Here is an 18941-nt window from a genome sequence, read left to right as displayed (position 1 = left end):
TGGGACATCAGAGTTATTATCTGCCAGTAATTGGTGACTTATGTTCTGATGAGTTGAGCTAGTAAAAGGTTTCTGTCACTCGTACCCTTCGTTTTGTTTTAATCATAGGTTTGCAGAGGGGTGAGATTACATTGGCATGGGTGGAGTAATTTAAATGCACATTGTTCCAGGTTTCCCACAGGAGGCACATGTGTTCCTGCTCCCCAGGTTTGTGTTCTGGCCTTGCTCTTGCTCTGTGAAAGTGTGTAGAGATGGTGGCCCTTATGTTGTGGCAGTGCTTCGGGGAGAGGCATGCTGGATCTGTGCACAGCTTGTTCTGACATTAGGCAAGTTATTTTAACCTTTAGTCCCCCGTCACGGGGGACCCTGTGTCCTGCGGATTTGAGAAATGTCAGAAGGCCTGGCAGGAGCCAAGCAGCCAGATGCTGCTGCTGTTGTGTGCGGTTAATAGATGGCAGTGGTTCCAACAGCGGAAGGGTCACCTGGGGACTTGTTAGAAAAAAGAAATGCAGATTCTAAGGCTCAGCCCTTCTCAGTCTCGGCTCAGGGCTGAGGCTCAGCCATCTGTGCTCACATAAGCCCTTCAGGTGACACTGATGTATGTACACACAAGTTTAGAAACCAACTGTAGTCTCATGCACATTATAACCTGTACTGTTCAGTGGCAGAGCATGTGCTCAGCATGCACAAGGCCGTGAATTCGATCCCCAGCACTGCAGAACAAAACAAACCACATACACCTAAACAACAAAAACCATCCCCCATATTCTTTTAATATTGATTTCATGGATGTAGTTGTATTTTAAGCAGAAATCTACTTGGTTGCATTAGAATTTAAGATAAACTTACTTTTTCATGAGTGTACTGCTAAATGAGGACACTGAGCCTACCTCTCAGCAAGAGAATCTTTTCTACGCAAGGGGAGAGAATGTTGAATGATTGTTTGCAGTTTTGTGCATATCATTTTTGGTACACAGGTTTTAATTGGGTTTTTTTTGGTACCAGGTATTGAACTCCGTACCTTGCACTTTCAAGGCAGGTGGCAGAACCGCTGAGCTAAATCCCAGGCCCACAGGTTTTATGCATAGCATCCTGAATTTCGGTGTATGGGATGTCACCTTTAGGAACTAGAGATCTTTCTGGAATTTGCAACACTGGTAGCAAGATTGTCTGATGATGTTTTGTTTTTGTTTTTGGTACCGGGGATTGAACTCAGCTCCTTGCGCTTGCACAGCAGGTGACGAAACCACTGGGCTAAATCCCCGGCCCTGTCTGATGATGTTTTGATACATACTTTTTTTTTTCTTTTTCTTGGTGCCAGGGATCGAACTCGGGTCCTTGTGCTTTTGAGGCAGGTGGCGGAACCACTGAGCTAAATCCCCGCCCCTGGTACATAATTTTTTCAGCATGTGAAGGGGAATACTAAAGTGGACTTGTCCATTACTGACTTAAATTTTGCAATTTATAACCGAAGTCCCTTATGGAATGCCGATTCTCTTGTGCAGAGCCCCTCTGTCAGGGCTGCAGCGCACAGCAAGGTCCTTGATGGACAGACACGAGCTGCTGCTTGTGGTACCAGAGGGGAATGACAGGCCCATGGCCTTGTGCAGTGCTGGACTTCTGCTTGGACTGTGTGGCCACCCAGCTGTCTTGTTTTGCAAACAAGGCCAAGTTTAACACCTCTGTCCCTGGTCTTGAGTGTGCCCCAGTATCCCTCTTCTACTTCCTGGAGACAGGATTGGGCAGGATATGTGGCTCCTAATCTTGGATTATGGTCTTGAGCAAATCATTTCCTTAAATGTTGTTTTCTCCTTTGGTGATTTGAGGATTGTAAGAGGTCAGGTGCCAAGTGGTTTCAGGCTTTGCCATTGTTAGCATTTTTGCTTCTGGTTGGTGGTAGGTCTAACCATTCTTATCTACCTCACCAGTTTAATAATACATTTAAGCAATAAATTAAGGGCAGTGTTTGCAGAATCAATGGAGGAAGAAAAAGTTACCAGTAACCAACCACAGCATGATCACTTTCTATTTTGGGTATCATTTTATAGTGCCTGGCCACATGCATGCATTTAAACACACACACACACACACAAGCGCGCGCGTGTGCACGCACACGCTCGCACACTATGTTTTTGTTCTTCGCCTGCCCCATCTAGTAAACATAATGGCTATTTTAGCATCCTTATCTGAAATATGACTTTAATGGTTACTTGTTACGTCTGTGGGTTGGGGTAGTGTGTTTAACCATTCCCTTAGTATTAAACCACTGATTTATTAGGAGGGCAAATGTTAAGTTTTTGAAAAACTGCAAATGGTTGTGATGTATTGAACTGCTGTTCTATCTTTACCTGACCTTTTTTCTTTTGCTTTGAAACTAGTGCTATAGTGAACAGCTTCATGCATGGAATGCTTTTCATTTGAACTATTTCCTTAGGATAAATTCTTAGCTGTGGGAAGCCTTTCCAAAGGGTTTGAATAATTTCATGCTTTTGAAACACATTGCCCAGTGCTTTCTAAGGCAACTAACTATACCAGTTTATTTCCATGGGTTGGTAATGTATGATTGTTCCAGTTTTCCTCAGCACACATCACCATAGGATTTTAATTTTTCTTTTTTAACTATTTTAACTGGTTCCAAATGACCTACCTTACTTAAAATTTCCATTTAGGCCAGGTGTAGTGATACACCTTTGTAATCCCAGAACTCAGGAGGCAGAGACAGGATCCAGGCCAATGTGGCCTACATAGTGAGACCCCGTCTCAAAAAAGTAAAACAAAATTAAAATTTCCATTTTGTTTGTTTGCTGGTGAGGCTGAAGGTATTTTCTGTGTTTAAGGTTGTCACGTTTATTTATTTGTTTATTTATGTTTTGGTTTTTTTTTTGAGACAAGGGCTTGCTGTGTAGTCCAGGGTGGCCTTGAATTCATTTCTCCTGAGTCAGCCTCCCCAGTGATGGGACTTCAGGTGTGCACCACCATGCCTGCCTTCTAAGGTCATTTTATACACTCAGAAACTTCTGACCAGAAGGGATTAAGTGTCCGCTTATTTCCTTTTCGTGCTTTGCTTTTGTGTTCTTGCCTGTTTATCTATTGCCAGACCCTTCTTACCAGTGCTCCACTATGTTTTTCTCTCACTTCCTGCTTGGTTCAGGGAAACCAAAAGATGAATGTGCCAGTCGTCCGTTTAAGCACCATTTTTATGATCCATCAATTTGCAATTTTAGCTGGCTTCAGGCATGGTGCCCTTGGCTTGCTCTGAGGCCATGGACAATAACTCTTACGTAGCCCTTGCCCTGCTTTGAGCTTAAACAGCAATGTTACCCTGTGTGAGGGAGAACGTGTGGATGCTGAGGAGGAGGCTTGCTAGTCTTGTACTTAGGGTGTGAGGGGTACACAAAGATGGCAAGCTGAGCTTTCTCTGTGGTGTCTCTTTTTTTTTTTTTTACTGGAGATCGAACTCGGGTCCTTGTGCTCCCCAGCCTGAGCTTTCAGGAACTGAACCCTAAAACTTCAGCTGAGATGCCCAGAACATATCTTCAGTTTAAAAGCTCTGCAGGACATGCGAGCTTTTGATTCATTGTGGATCTTCGAGGTACATTATTGGGTCATATTTTAGCTCAGTTAAAATATACATGTACATGAATCCCCTCTCCCCTTTTGGTGTGGTGCTGGGAATTTAACCCAGGGTCTTGCACATGCTGACCCCATGTTCTGCCTCTGAGCTATACCTCCCAGCCCCCATGTCCATGGCTCTTATACCTACTACATGTGACTTACTTTTCTAAGTAGCCTTACCCCAGCACAGTTTAGTAATGGTTTATCTGCTGCCTCTTGGTCATTGAGTTCAGGGCCGCACAGAGATTTGGTTTTATAGGAAGTAAAACTTGACTTTGAAAGTATGAGTAGTGTACATGTGGATCAGTTTTAGTGGGAGAGGTTTGGTAAGGAAATAAGTCTTAAGTAGTTAATAAGGGCCTTGTTCCTAATGCTGCCCCATCTTGTGTTGAGAAAACTTGTTGCAGGAAGCTGGGAGCTTTGTGCAATATGTGACATTTCAGCACATAGGTTTAGTTTATCAAATGATAGTAAGTGCCACGGAGGGTCTTAAAGGCCTAGAGAAGAGTGTGTTTATCGGTGCTGTGGGCAAAGGCAGCTTCTAAGTGGACTGTAGGGAGGTCTGAGGTTGGGACTCTCTCTTGGTCTGTATAGCACTTTGGCATAATACATGGAGCTTATTTATTAGCTCACTTCATTTTGATGACACTCTGAAGTGGATTAGTGATGTTCCCTGGGACCCAGGAGCAGGTGTAACTGCTCAGGACCCCTGGCACTGGTTTGCTAAATGTTTGGATTGTAGTGTGAGCTGTGAGGTGCAAATCAGTGAGGGCAGTTGGCATGGGCAGGGGCCATGAAAGATTGCTGTGGGGAGGTAATTTGCACCCCCTGTCTCTTGCTACCTTGGGGTGGAAGCTGTCTGTGAAGTCAAGCTGGATTCTAGGACCTTCACATAGCTCCTTAAATTTGTGTGTGTGTGTGTGTCGGGGGTCCTTGCAGATTTGGTTGGGGATAACTCTGCAATGCTGGTTTAGTGTTGGCTTATACAAAGTCAGAACTACAGGTTCAGGGAAAGTTTATTTATAAACACTGTGACCTAGCAAGTATGTCTTCAGCTTTGAGTCAAAAATGATATCTAGGTGGAAAATAGAGCTAGTGCATTTTTTTCATGGGAGTTGTCTAGCACTCAGAAGTATCTGAATATTTGTTAAGTGGGTGCACTATCCCCGTGAACCTCTTAGCAGGTTCTGTGACCTGGAATAGAATCGGGGGTGCAAACCATTACTACCTGTTTGTTTGTGCTCAATTAGGAATATCAGAATGCTCTTGTGTTGAAGTGGGAGATGATACTAAGAACTATTGTTGACTTCTACACTCTTGCCATTGAGGCTGTTTGAACCAAGGGGGCAGCCTTTGTGAGATGCCCCCGAGGAGACAGCGGTGCTGTACTTACCACTCAGAAAGCACTGGCGCGTACAGACAGCATCCCTGGGCTGCCAGCACGAGGGCTCCCCTCCTCCTCTCTGTCATCTAGGCTGAGGAGCCTGCACAGTCAGAGCATTTCAGTGCCTTCCTTGTCCAGTGTGTATCACCTTGTAAGGAGAAAAGCCAAGGCTTGAATTGAAGTTTCAGGTTCAGAAATCAAGTTCACTGGTCAACATCTCTTAAGATCAGGTTTAGAGACCGGGGGAGGGGGAAGACTGTTTGGATGAGATCCTTCCCCGTTGCACTTACTCCTGTTTCTTCTGCAGACCGTTGCTTGGAGCTGTGAGGACGTGTGGCATGGCTTTTGATGGTTTCCCATCAGTTCAAGCTTTGAGCTGTTTTCCTCCTGCTTCCCTCTTACCTAGGCTAACCCAGTTTATGTTGTCTTTGCTTTAATCTGTACTTCTTTTGTTTACTTTTTGATCACTTCATTAGTAAAGGTTTACAGTACAACTTCATTTGGAGTGGATCTTAATCCTTTGACCATGTCCAACTCTACTTTGAAGCCATTCTACATAACAACACGTACATATTTTCATTGATTAAAGATGACATCTTTTCTTCCTAACCCAAAGTAAATTCCACCTGGATCAAGTAATTGAGTGTAGAAAGTATAGCCAAATAGAACTAAAAACAAAGAATGGCTCCTATAATCTTTGTATTTTCCAGTTTCTTGTCCAAAGCCCAGAAGTGTAGGAAGAGAAATCCTTTAATTTGGCTGTATAACAACTTACGTTCTATACAGTAAAGCATGCATTTTAGGTGAGGTTGAAAGACAAATAGCAAGTTGGGCAAAGTATGATGAAGGGTTAATATTTTATGTCAAGAACAGCTACAAAAGGCAGCAAGATTAAACACTTGACAGAAAATGGAGAAAGGAAAAATACTGTGGACCAGTAAATGTATAAAAAGATGTTTGACTTCAGGAAGGATCCAAGTAATGCAAATAAAAATGAGGTCATTTTAAAATCTATTAGATGAATACAGATTTCTTAAAAAGGCCAACAAAACCCAATATTGACACTGGGTGCGAGAGCAAGCACCTTTGTAGACAGACAGCAATGTGAATTGGTTCAGCTTTTCTGCTAGGCAGTTTGGCAGCATGCATACAACTTAAAATATGTATGCACTTCGACCCAGAAGTTTCCTTTCCAGGGATGCCTTTAGAGATCTGTGTGGAGGGTTATTTGACAGTTTGTGATTGTAGAAAATTAGACAGAATGTAAATAGCTTCTGGTGTCAGGAGTGCTTCAATATTGGTATGCTTCTATAGTGGGATGTGCTGATGTGCTAATTTAGATAGATAGGTAGATCGATAGGGTGAACACAGCTCTGTTCTAAAAGAAAGGCATTATGTGCATGCTTTTGAGGAGAGCCATGACCTTGAGGTAGCTTGAGTGGGCGGCTGTGATCAAATGAACCGAGTGGGGCTGACCCAGTTCTAGGTTTGCACCTGGTACAGCTGCACCCTTTTTTGCATATATGTTTGTTCCGCTAGCTAAAGCCAAGTCATGGCTTTGCTCTCTGCACCACTCAGTTCCCCTCCTAGTACATTTCTTTTACATGGTGGTAAGGGGGAATAGGGGTTGGGTTGGCCTAAATCCAATCCCATAAAACCAAAGACTTTGCTGCTCATTTAACTGGAATCCTCTCGGAGGACAAAAGGCGACTCTCTTTTATGTACTTGATTAAAGTTCCTGGGTTTTCCACTATCTTACTGTATTCTGTTTCCCAAGGGCATAGCCTGCTCGCTTTGTAATTTTCTTCTCTTGTTCCTTTTCATTGCCTAATTCAGTAATAGAGGTGGCATTTAGTAAGCATGGACAGAAAATGATGACATAAATAAGGTCATTGCTGGGCCTCTTTATAGAAGACCTTTTCTTTTTTTAAGCAGAACTGGTTCTTTATTGTTACAAGAAAGCAGAACTGCTTTGTATTTCCATAGGGTGTCAAGGTGTGCAGGTGGATCCTTCCCTGCCTAGGCTGGCAGCAAAGTATCCCCCACTCCCTGGGTGTTTTGTCCTGGAGCAGAGGGACTGCTGTGGATGTGGAAGGACTTTTCTCTGTTAGAACAGCCAGGGCCGAACACTCAGGACATATGGTCAGCTGAACTGTGAGCCCTGTTAGTGACGTTTTCCAAATACCCAGACAGTTGTGACTCAACCATCAGTCTAGACCCTAAGTTCTGTGTTCAGTGATGTGTTTTTGGTTTGAATTTTCTGTGACAGTGAAAGATACTAACATTAAAATCCTTTTCATTGTACGAAAGTTTGGGATATGGGTCAGTGGGGTCCTTTTTCTTGTTCTTCATCTTAGGTGATTTGTTAATTTCTTTTGTCTCATTGCTGAGACAAAATACCCGACACTCAAAGTTAAAGGGGAAAGAATTGATTTAGCTCACAGTCTGTAGAAGTTTCAGTCCATAATTGGCTGGATCCAAGGCAGAGAGGCACATGGCAGAAAGGTGTCACAGGAGAAATAGTTCATGGTGCCCACATGGTAGCAAAAGCAACAAGGGAACCTTAACAGCGTCTTCCTGCCCCTTTTTTTAAATCTTACCCAGACTGCCAGGACTAGGGTGGTGCCAAACCAGTCAGTATGTAGTGGTTTAGTAATCACACGCCCTTAGTCCCAGCATCACACACTCTAGATTCAGCCATCTATGTGTGCATGAGGCTTTGGGGGAAACATCTTGACACAACCATACCAGGTCACATCTTTGGAACCTGGGCTGTGTTGACATTATGGCTTCGCACACCAATTTGAATGTACTGCATATGTGCATCATGTTATGCCGTTACTGGAAAAGTGCATTATGAGGCTTCTAGTCTCCAGATACAAACAGTTGGATAGCCTAAACAACTGGTGGTGAACCTAAGGCACATGTGCTGCAGCCGGCTATTTGTTATCATTGTAAGTTCTAAAAGGTTTGTCATCATTGGCCTAATAAACCATATAGATTTTCCAATTCAGACTCCTCATTATCTTTGATTAAGTGACCAATGAAGTGTGCCATTGTGCCTTACTTTGGCAATGGGGACTGGTATCTACTGTTTATCAGATAAATATTGGTAACATAACCTGGGGAAACAATTTCATGCCTTCCAGAGTGAGAGGAGAGAAGGACCCAGGTGCTGAAGTTATGAAGCTTCTACTTTCAGAACCAACTGCAAAGTATTCTGAACATTTGTATGACTTTGTCTTTACAGACTGAAATCGCCAAGAGATTGAATACAATTTGTGCACAAGTCATCCCATTTCTGTCTCAGGAAGTAAGTAAAACTGTTCAACTGTTAAAGTGCAATTATGTTGCCTCTCTGTTTGCAAATTAGCTAGTTTTAAGACGTTAGTTTTATCACAAGGAGCAACTGTGAAGAACATCTGTTACAGCTGAAGTGTGTAAACCCCCTGCCATTCTGTCTAACACATCTGAGGGCACACTGTAGAAGTGGTGACAATAGTTCAACCCCAAATTAATTTTTTTCTATGGGAAACGGCAAAATGATTATCAAGCATAAAGCTTTTGTTTTCTGTAAGTAATATAAGCCTGATAGGTAGGTACTGATGACTCAGGTGCTCTTTTTATCTTCTAGGTAGAGAACTTTTCTTGTGCCAACTTAAAAATGGTTCCATGGGCTTGATCACCATGGACACAGATACCTCATATGTACTTGTGCATCAAGTCATTTGACAGTGCTATCTATGGAGGCAGTGGATAATAAATCACAAAGATAAAATAAATATTTACATTATGTTGATTTAGTGAATCATGGACATAGAAAAGCCATTTTATTTGGTTACAAAGTCATCGCGAGGTTTAACCATAATATTTTGAGGGGGAAATCTGTGAAATTGACTGTTTAGTTTTGCTTTGAAAGGTCTACCCTCCTTTTAGATAAATCTAATAAATGCTGCAGTGTGTCTTCAGTGGGTACAGGATGAATGTATCTTGGGGCAGGATGAAAAGCCTGTTGGACTTGGAGTAAGAATACTGGGCTTTGGTTCTAGTTAGCTTCTGCTGTTCCATGCTGATTGATTTATTTTTGAATCTAGTTGTTTAGACTGTAGTAACTTTGATCTCCACTGGTCTCAAATCCCCCAAAACTCCTTTTCTATTTTTGGGTGGGGTTGGAAAGGGTGCAGGGTGATTTTCCTTCCTGAAGGTAGCACCTTCCTTTTGAGCGAAGACTCAAAAGGCTAAATGAAGAGAGGAATTTCCAGAAGTGCCAGAGCTGGACGGATCAGCGTCTGTTAAAGAGAAGTGATCACAGACCTAGGGTGTATATCAAGCATCACAATAGATGTTTTGCCATTCCCAATTACCGTGTCGTGTGAAGTAATGTGTGCTTGAGAAGCGGCTGTTTAGACCCCATATTTTGACCTATAGGACATACAGCGTGTGTCTTTCTGTTGTTCAAATATATAGGGAAGGGCTGGGGATTTAACTCAGTGGTTTCGTCGCCTGCTGTGCAACCACAAGGACCCAAGTTTGATCCCCGGTACCAAAAAAAAAAAAAGGCGGGGCGTTCTTGGCTATTGTTAACACGTTCTCTTCTCCTTGTTTTCAAAGCATCAGCAACAGGTGGCCCAGGCTGTGGAACGTGCCAAACAGGTGACCATGGCAGAGTTGAATGCCATCATCGGGGTACGTGGCCTACCAGGTCTACCTCCTACAGTGTGTATAACCAGCTTTCATTTCTTAATAGTGTGATGGCTTAATTTATATGTATATGTATGTAATTTTCTGTACCCTAATGTTGACTTGTTTGGTGGGGGCATTGAAAGGGTTTGGGCTATGCTGAGATGTTCGTGGGAACAGGGATTAGCATTAGAGGGATGACAGGAGAAACATTTTAGGAGGGCAGGAAAAGCAAATCTACTTTTAAATGAGAAAATAAGTGCAGTCTATCCCTTGATGCCTAACTCCATCAGTTGAGTAAGAGCTTTCAGTGAGAGCTGTAAATACTTGCCTCACTTCTGTCTTAGAATGTTTGACTGTAGAGAGGTCCAGACAAGTCTCTGAGCTGTCATTTCTCAGGGTTCTCTTTGCTTTTGCCTTTTGCTTTCCTGGGTATTTGAACCTGTCTGTTTGCTCCTTCTTTTTCTTGTGCCTTGTTCATGAATTTTTAAGTGGCACACCAATGAAGGGAGCCCTTTCGCTTGAAGAAGTGTTAATTGTTTGCCCTAGTGCTCTCTAGCCTTTTCATCAGGTTCCTGCCCTCCCCTGTTGAGTACGGTCTGCCCCGGGCCAGCCACTGCTTGTTAATCACAAGTCGTCTGCCCGGCATTAAGGAACCCGGTGAACTGTGTGTTCCACCCCTGCTTGAGTTCATCCCCCAGCCTCTGCAGGACCCTGGATGGTTCTCATGTGCTCTGCCCCTTCCAGACTAAGCTCAAGAAGGAGCTGAGACAAGGGAGGGTCCTTTCTGATTTTATTCATATGTGAGTGCCTTGAACTGATTCAAATCACTCATTTATCAATTTATGTTAATTGCTTGTGAGAAGATGCCCTGCTGGTCTTTCTAGTTCCCTAAGACACTTTGTGATGATAATTAGACATGCTGCTTTATGGATTAGGAGTGCCATAGTCCAGTGATGGCCACAAACAATGGAACCAGTTAATCCATCAGGGCTTAAAATTACATCCCAACTGGAGATGGAGAAAAAACATAAGAGCCAAAGAGGATTAAAGAATGAGCCTCAGCTTGAAAACGCTCCTTTCATCAGTTTCCCAATTGCAGATCTGCAGTGGGGTTGCCTGTGGTAAGCTATTGGCAGTCAATTAGGTGAAATAAACTGGGAGACTGACCTTCATTTCCTTTTAATAGCTTTTTCCTCCCTGAAATGGGGAGCTTCAGTGGATTTTCAGCTTAAATTTTATTCAAGCTGCTTTATTACACTTGACAGCTTAGCTCTGCATAAACAATTCCCCCTCCTCTTCCCTAGATCTAGGCGCTGCCTTTCTTCCCCTTCAGGATCACATTTTTGACTGTTACTTAGTGGGCTCTAATCACATTCAACAAAAAACACAATTACATCTGCATTTGTCTGCTGCCTTCTCTACCCTTTTCTAGTGTAAAGAATTGCTTTATTTCAGAGATCAAATCAAATATTCACTGGTACTTTTGCATGTACCGTGTTTGATTAACAAAGAGTAATAGTGAATTGTACTTGTAGCTTAAGCATGGAATTTTTTAACCTAAATGAATGAGGATGGAAAAGCCTGTTTTGATTAAAGGAAAACATATGCAAAGCAATTCTGAAGTACCCAGCTAAACTTCATGGAACATGTTTGTTTTCTAATAAGCTGTAGATTTTTACATGTAAGTTTTCAGTGGTAAAAGTGTTGCATTTAACTCCTGAGAGGCACTACCCAACCCCTGTGATTCTCTTGAATCTACACTTTAGAGACGAAGCAATTTTATTAACCAGGTGTTTACAGTGATGTCCTTTGAGAGAAATAAAAAAATAAAAATAGGCTGTTTTTGAAGGGCATGTGAATGGCTAATTTTAGGAATGGCTTTAGTTCAGGAAAGATGTTGTTGAGATTATAAAGGTAGTTTAGCTTTTTTTTTTTTAGTACCGGGGATTGAACTTGGGTCCTTATGTTTGCGCAGCAGGCGGTGGTGAAACCACTGAGCTAAATCCCTGGCCTGAGTTTAGCTTTTGATAGTGTAGCACCATTAAGTCAGATTGATGATTGGGCCTAGCATGTGATTTAGGCCCCTTGCATGTCCTTAGTACCCTGGGATGTGCGGTCACTGTCACTGAAATTTTTGGACCAGTATATTAATTTATGTCAGAAGCTTCTTTAAAGTTTTCAGTGATCAATAATTGTCCTGCAACATAAGTTTCATGCTCTGGCATATGTTTGATTTTTACTTGAAAGGAATTGTGTGCATCCTGGAAAAGTGAAGTAGCCTAAAATTGGGTTGACAGTTCAGCAGACCTTCACACCCGGTCATTGAACATGCAGTGTGTCAGCCTGTCTTCCCCCAGGGAGGAGGCACCAGGAGGCGGTCTGTCTTACAAGCAGCAGCTGCGCACAGAGTAAACGCAGCCTAGTTTGATCGCAGCTGTCAGCATTGTTCAGGGACGACTTACGGTGAAGAACAATAGGCAAGGCCATGCTCTAAGTCTGCATCACTCTTAGTCTGCACCAACTTTCAAGCTAAGAAAAGAAATAGTAATTTAACGGTTTAGACATCTATTACAAGTGTGAAAGATCATGAAAGAGTAGCCTTTAAAATGCAAATGAGCCAAAACATTCTCATTCCCTTTAAGGTACAATCAAGGAGCTTGCTACTTGCTTGACAGGGCTAAGATATTTCTCTTTAGCAAGCCTGGAAACAGTTAAAAGTCTTCTTAAGACACCAGGCTTCTCGGTGAGCTCAGGCTGTGTCCGGGCCTGTGGCTGCTTTTGCAGATGAAGAATTGTTTTCTTTTCTGTCTTTGTATCCTTGTTGAGTTAGGGATGGTGCCCAGTCCTTGCCAGTCTAGAAATCTTAGCTCTTGTGTGACAAAATCTACTGCATTTTAATTCTTTTCTACTTGCCTTCAACTTGTGTCAAGTACTGATATTTAAGAAGGATGAGCATCTTACATAGTTGATATTTGAACAAATTACTGGAATATTTTTGCTGGACTTTTTTTTTTTTCTTCTTTCTGGTACCAGGGATCAAATTCAGGACCTTGCGTTTAGGCGGCAGGTATGACACCACTGAACTAAATCTGCGGCCCTGGACTTTTAAAAATAGCTTCCACTGAGCAAATTTGATGACTGCCAGAGTAGTAACTGTAACTCTGTTCTGAATTGTGCTTCTCATAAACTTTCCCACTCAGTGTGTTGCATTCTTGTAGCAATAAAAAGGATAATTAATAGGCACAGGACTTGTTTGGTTTGACACACCTCATGGCTTAGAAAACAAGTTGAGGGAAAACAGACTCATTCATTGGAGACCTTGAGTTTCTAGATCAGAGTCATTTTCAAACTTAGAGCAACAATGGGGCTGGAGAGCTCAGTGGTTCCGCCGCCTGCCTGGCAAGTGCAAGGTCCTGAGTTTGATCCCCGGTACCAAAAAAAAATTACAGCAACATTCTTCAGACTTTTTTTTTTTTTTTTCAATTTGGAGTTGTATTAAGAATGATGAAAATGATGTTGGTTTTTACATGCTATAAAGTCTTATTTGTGGAATCAGTGAATGCTATCTAAATGCAGGGAAAATTGACTCTTCAGGCTCACTTTGCTTTCTTTTACCTGCCCTGATGAATACTAATTGATTGTAGTTGATTGGGATTTCAAATAATATTTTCCTTTAAAAAAGTTTATATCACAGATAATTACTATAGATCTGCCTGTATAGATAAATACATAAGGAAATACATTTCTGTGCTTATACTGGGACTTTTTTTCATTTTATGTAAAATTTCTATATAGTGAAGTACACAGAATTTACATGTATAGCTTGATCACTTTTGACATTTGCACACTCCCAGGGCCCATACTGCATGAGATGTTCTGTCACTGCAGCAGGTTCCCTGTACTTCTGAGTCAGTTTTCCCCACCCTCAAATGAAGTTAGTTGCTTTTTGATTGAAAAGTAATCAGTCAGTCAATACTAGCTGACTGCAGTTGCAGGATGGGGTGGGTAATACTGTAGTTTGAGACATAGTCTCACTATGTAGTCCAGGCTGACCTTGAAATGCTGATCCTTCTGTCTCAGCCTCCCAAGTGCTAGGATTATAGGCATGTACTGCTATGCTTGGCCTTAATTTTCTTTTTTAAAGCAAACAATCACATAGTTGTATATTTCATTTCTAACCCCCTGTTGCCCTACCTGGTAATGTTTGTGGGTATATATATTCCCTCGGATCGTGTGTGCATGGCCCAGGATCAGACAGGCTTGGGTAGGATGTTGAGTGTCACTCATTGCTTCTTGACCTCGTAGAGTCAGTTCGCCTTTCCCAGTGTCCCCCTCTGTTGATGGATAACACTGCACATGGCTTTTCTGGAGGTCAGACCCTGGCATTCTCAATCTTTGTGCTCCCAACTCCCTGGTTGAAATTTTGTGTGCCTGGTTTCTCTTAAGTCCTTGTAACCATTTGTGTGTCAAGTTGGCCACACCCCTGTTGAGACAGTCGCTCTGAGCAGCACATCACCGTTCCTTTTCTAATGGTTTCGTGGATGTAGATATTTGAGGTTAGATCCAGCGCTTGCCATAAAGTTGTCATGCATGTATGCCTTTTAATAAGAGCACAGTGAAAAAACACTACCACTTAGGTTTTAATGAATAAACTTAAAAGTTCACACCCAAGAGGAAAAAGTTTTAGGAGCAGATAGAGCCGGGCATAGTAGTTTATACCTGCAATCTCAGTATCAGGAACCTGAGGTAGAAGGATCACCACAAGTTTGAGGCCAGCCTGAACTGCATAGCGAGACCCTGTCTCAAAAAACAAAAAACAAACGGACAAAACCTCCCAGAAGGACGTAGAGTTGAAGGCACAAATGTGAGAACAGAACACTTTTGACTTCTTTACCTAACATAAAAAGAGAACAAAGCCATCTGCAGACAGTTACAGGGACTCCTCTGATACAATTGCAAGGAGAGAGAAATAGAAGAGATGGACATGTGACCAGCAGAGATTGTCCTTCCTACCCACAAAAGGCCAAGTTTCTGATAGTGACCTCAATACTGACTGTTAAGGTGTAAGAAAATTTTGAGTTGGGTGTGTTAGGTCATGCTTGTAATCCTAGCTTCCTGGGGAAGCTGAAGCCAGATGATTTCAAGTTCAAGGTCACCCTGAGAAACTTACTGAGACCCTGTCTCAAAACATAGAAGGCGGTAGAGAGGCAACTCATTGAGAAGGCCCTGAGTTCAGTCTCTCAAGTATTAGCCCCCACCCCCACCCCCAGCAGTTTCCTGTAGCAATGCCTGTGAACTTTGGGAATTCAAGAAATGTAATGTTAATGTAGGCATTTTTTTCTGTCTTATTTCCTTGCTATATGATTTATTTTCCATAATATAACTTCTGTCAAGCCCTATAGTAGCTCCAGTTATTGGTTAGATTTGTATATTCCTGCTTCATAGACAGATTTAAAACTCTGTGCTTTAAAACAATTTCTTATGAAGTAAAAGTGTGAGGTATTGTGTGGTGTCTGGCTGTGTGTGTTTGTGCAGGGGATGGCCATGAATAAAAGCTTGTCCCTGAGACTGTGCCCCTGAGAGATTGAGCTGTAGACCTAAAGGGCTCTCCACTGTTGCATGAGGCGATTGGTGTAAGGATTAGCAAAATGTTGGATTATTTTTCTCCTTTGGCTGTAGCTGTTAGCTATCCGTGGGATTGTAGTGTGTGAAGTTTAAGAGGATGAGGTTAGCCTCTTATTCTTATGAGTATGCAGCTAATCCCTAGAAAGCCCCACAATAACCCCGCTGTAAGTTTCTTTATAAAACAAATTCACCCTATGAGAATAATGCATATCCTGTTACCAAGAGAAGACTAAATAACACAACAAACATGGCTCTTCTAGCTCTACTGACATATATTTAACGGTACACCTTCCATTTAAACACCAGCCTAGGCCTTTTACTGCATTTCCAAAGGGAAGGAGCAGTATTACAAGGAAGTCTTTTATGCATCCTGTTTCTCCTTTGGTTAGGTTAAATTTTTTTTTAACAGTAAAATGAGGTGTCTTTTGACAAACGTGAGGTTTAGCCTCATTTGGCCTGAGTTCAGTCCTCAAAATATCACCACCTTCCAAAAAAGGCAGTTTCCCGTAGCAGTACCTGTGAACTTTGGGAATTCAAGGTAATCTAGGCCTTAGTATCCTGATTCTTCTGTGTCGTTGTGGTTTTTAGGCATTAACAAAGGTGATACTTCTTCTTAATCACCCACATACTGTCCTGTGATTTCTACTTGGTTCCTTGGTACACACCATTTTATATTTTCTCTTTTTTTAGAGGGAGAAAAGAGCTCCTGAATGGAAAGTAGAGGGCCCCGTTTTATGAATTGTGCCTGTTTGTAGGTTTGTTTATTTTTCTGGTACCGGGGATCGAACTTGGGTCTTTGCGCTTGCAAGGCAGGGGGCGGGGGGAGGGGGGACCACTGAGCTAGATCCCCAGCCCTGTATGTTTATTTTTTTAAGAAACAATTTACTTACATCAGATTTACCTCATCACAACTCAGTATTTTTTGTATAGTCACAGAGGTGTGCACCATCACTGTCTAATTCGAGAACATTTCATCTTCCCCAAAACATACCTAATCCACTAGCATTTACTTCCGATGTGTCCTCTCCAATCCTTGGCAGCCCAGTGCCTTTCTAATGCTGTGGATTTACCTGTTTTGCACATTTCATATAATATGTAGCCCTTTGTGTCTGATACCATTTATATAGCATAATGTTTTCAAGATATATCTGTGCTCTGGCAGGTACCAGTCCTTTTATCAGTGAGGAATATTCCATTGTATCAGCATACCGTAACCTATGTTTGTCCAAACATAAGCTAACGAACATTTAGATTGTTTCCTCTTGTGAAGATTCCAGCCTTGAATATTGTGTACAAGTATTATGTATGTTTCCTTTTCTCTTTTTTTATTTTTCTTTTTCTCTTAATCCTGTACCTAGAAGTACAGCCAGTAGGTCATATGGTAACTTTATTTTAAGTGTTTGAGCGACGGCCAGACTGTTTTCTAAAGTGGCTGTACCAGTTTACATCTCCACAGCAGTGGGTGAAGTTCTAGTTTCTCTCCATCTTGCCCAGCACTTTGTCTGCCCATCTTTTTGCTTCCAGCCTTCCTAGTAGGCGTAAACTGGCATTTCCATGTGGCTCTAATTTACATTTCCTTGTTGACTAATGATGCCAAGCATCTTTTTACCTAATACCTGTATGGTTTTTGAGGTGGATCTATCCAAACATTACCTTTTAAAGCGTTGCCAAAAAAAAAAAGCGCAAATCAGAAACAACCTTAAAATGCATTCTGATTCAGGCCTGTAAGTCTGAGGACTCTGATCTTATTTTCCTAACTGTAAGATTTATGCAGGGAAGGTGGGATAAGCACAGCATAGATCATGTAGCTTTTGAAGTAGAACTGAAGTAGAGTGAAGATGAGTTCGTTTGTTCGTTCTTTCTTTCTCTCTCTTCTCTCTCTCTCTCTCTTCTCTCTCTCCTCTTTCTTTCTTGCTTGCTTTTCTTTTTTTGGTACTGGGGATTGAACTTGGAACCTTGCTCTTGCAAGGCAGGCGCCAGAACCACTGAGCTAAATCCCCGGCCTGTGAAGATGAGTTTGATTCCTCCTGGTGCCTGCCTACACGCATGGTTATCAGTTTTGCCTCTGGTGCCATTTTCTCTTGCTTTTTTCAAGCTTTGGGTGAATATCATTGTCAAATAGAAATTGTTTGTATTTTAGTGTACAGTTTGACCTTTTGATACACATACACATTGTGGAATGATTACCACAGCCAAGCTTGTTAACATATCCATCACCTCCCACCCTTACTGTGCGGGTGTATGGTGCAAAGACACTTAATATCTACTCTCACAAAGTCTTAGCAGATTTCAAGCACAATAGCATTACCTGTGGTCACCATGCTGCCGATTAGAGTTTTGGGATTCATTCATTCTGTAAGATCTGAGACTTTGTGCCCTTTCAGCAGCAGTTCCCCAGTCTCTGGTCACCATTCTACTTGCTGCTTCTGTGCATTCAACTCTTAGGTTCCACGTAAAAATGAGATCATGGGTGTTTTGTCTTTCTGAACCTGGCTTATTTATGTCCTCCATGTTCCCCCATGCTGTCACAAATGGGAGTACTTCCTGCTTTTGAAAGCCTGGATAGTGTTCTATTGTACATACATAATATTTTCTTTTTTTCTTTCTTTCTTTTTCTTTTTTTTTAGTACCAGGGATCGAACTCAGATTCTTATGCTTGTGAAGCAGGCATGGTGCCACTGAGCTAAATCCCCAGCCCGTAACATTTTTTTATCCGTTCATTTACCCGGATTTTTGGGTTTTATCCATCTCCTGGCTCTTAAGAATAATGAATGCTAGGGCCAGGGATTTAGCTCAGTGGTTCTTCCGCCTGCCTTGCAAGCACAAGGTCCCAAGTTCGATCCCCAGTACGAAATAAAAGAATAATGAATGCTAAAGTGAACATGGGAGTACAGGTGGTATCTCTTTGAGATGTTTCCTTTCTTTTGAATACCAGATATACACAGAAGGAGGATTGCTGGATCATACAAATTTTTTTTTTCTTTTGTTTTTTTTCTTTGGTACTGGATATTGAACCCAGGCGTGTTCTACCAAGGAGCTACAACCCTAACCTTTTTTGTACTGTACTTATTTTGAAACTCAGTGAGTTGCCCAGGCTGGCCTTGAATTTATGATTCTCCTGCCTCATCCTCCCAGAGTAGCTAGGATTCTAGACATACTGCCACCACACCGGGCTTCTATTGTTAGTGTTTTGTTTTGTTTTGTTTTGTTTTTTTATGAACCCAAAGACTCAAGGCAACTGATTGTTTTTATTGTTAGTGTTTTGAGGAACCTCCATACTGTTTACCATAAAGACATCACCAATTTACATTCCCAGAAATTCTGTGTAATTATTCTCTTTTCTCCATACTCTTGCCAGAATTTCTTTCTTTTGTTAATCACCATCTTAACAGGTGTGAGGTGATATAGTGTGTGTCACTGTGGTTTTGATTTGCATTACCCTGATGACTACTGATGTCGAGAATTTTTCATGTATCTGTGACCATTTTTTGTATATCTACTGAGAAATGTCAGTTTCCATCCTTTGCCTTTTTAATTGGATTATATTGGAGCTTCCCCCCCTTGCTGAATTGTTTGAGTTCAGTGGTTTGCAAATATTCTCTCCCATTCCTTAGGTAATAGTCAGTGTGTTATT

The 18941-nt window shown here is 41.8% G+C and overlaps 1 protein-coding gene across 14 annotated transcripts in view; it reads left to right on the top strand.

Moving 5' to 3' along the window:
* Window positions 1-18941, top strand: part of Tle1 (TLE family member 1, transcriptional corepressor) — an 89402-nt gene that overhangs the window by 18996 nt on the left and 51465 nt on the right. For 7 of the 14 annotated variants that reach the window (XM_087184153.1, XM_087184147.1, XM_087184146.1 and 4 more), the window contains 2 exons: window positions 8250-8312; window positions 9611-9715. In XM_087184153.1, coding sequence (XP_087040279.1) covers window positions 8250-8312; window positions 9611-9715 — 168 coding nt within the window. The remainder of the gene's footprint in view (window positions 1-8249; window positions 8313-9610; window positions 9716-18941) is intronic. The other 7 variants (XM_087184155.1, XM_013078793.3, XM_087184154.1 and 4 more) reach the window with 2 other exon arrangements.

The sequence above is a fragment of the Heterocephalus glaber genome, unplaced genomic scaffold (genome assembly GCF_053883595.1).
Source record: "Heterocephalus glaber isolate CG9 unplaced genomic scaffold, H.glaber_assembly_v1.0 deba00001481, whole genome shotgun sequence".
Lineage (NCBI taxonomy): Eukaryota > Metazoa > Chordata > Mammalia > Rodentia > Bathyergidae > Heterocephalus > Heterocephalus glaber.
This window is presented reverse-complemented; position numbering and strand designations above follow the sequence as displayed.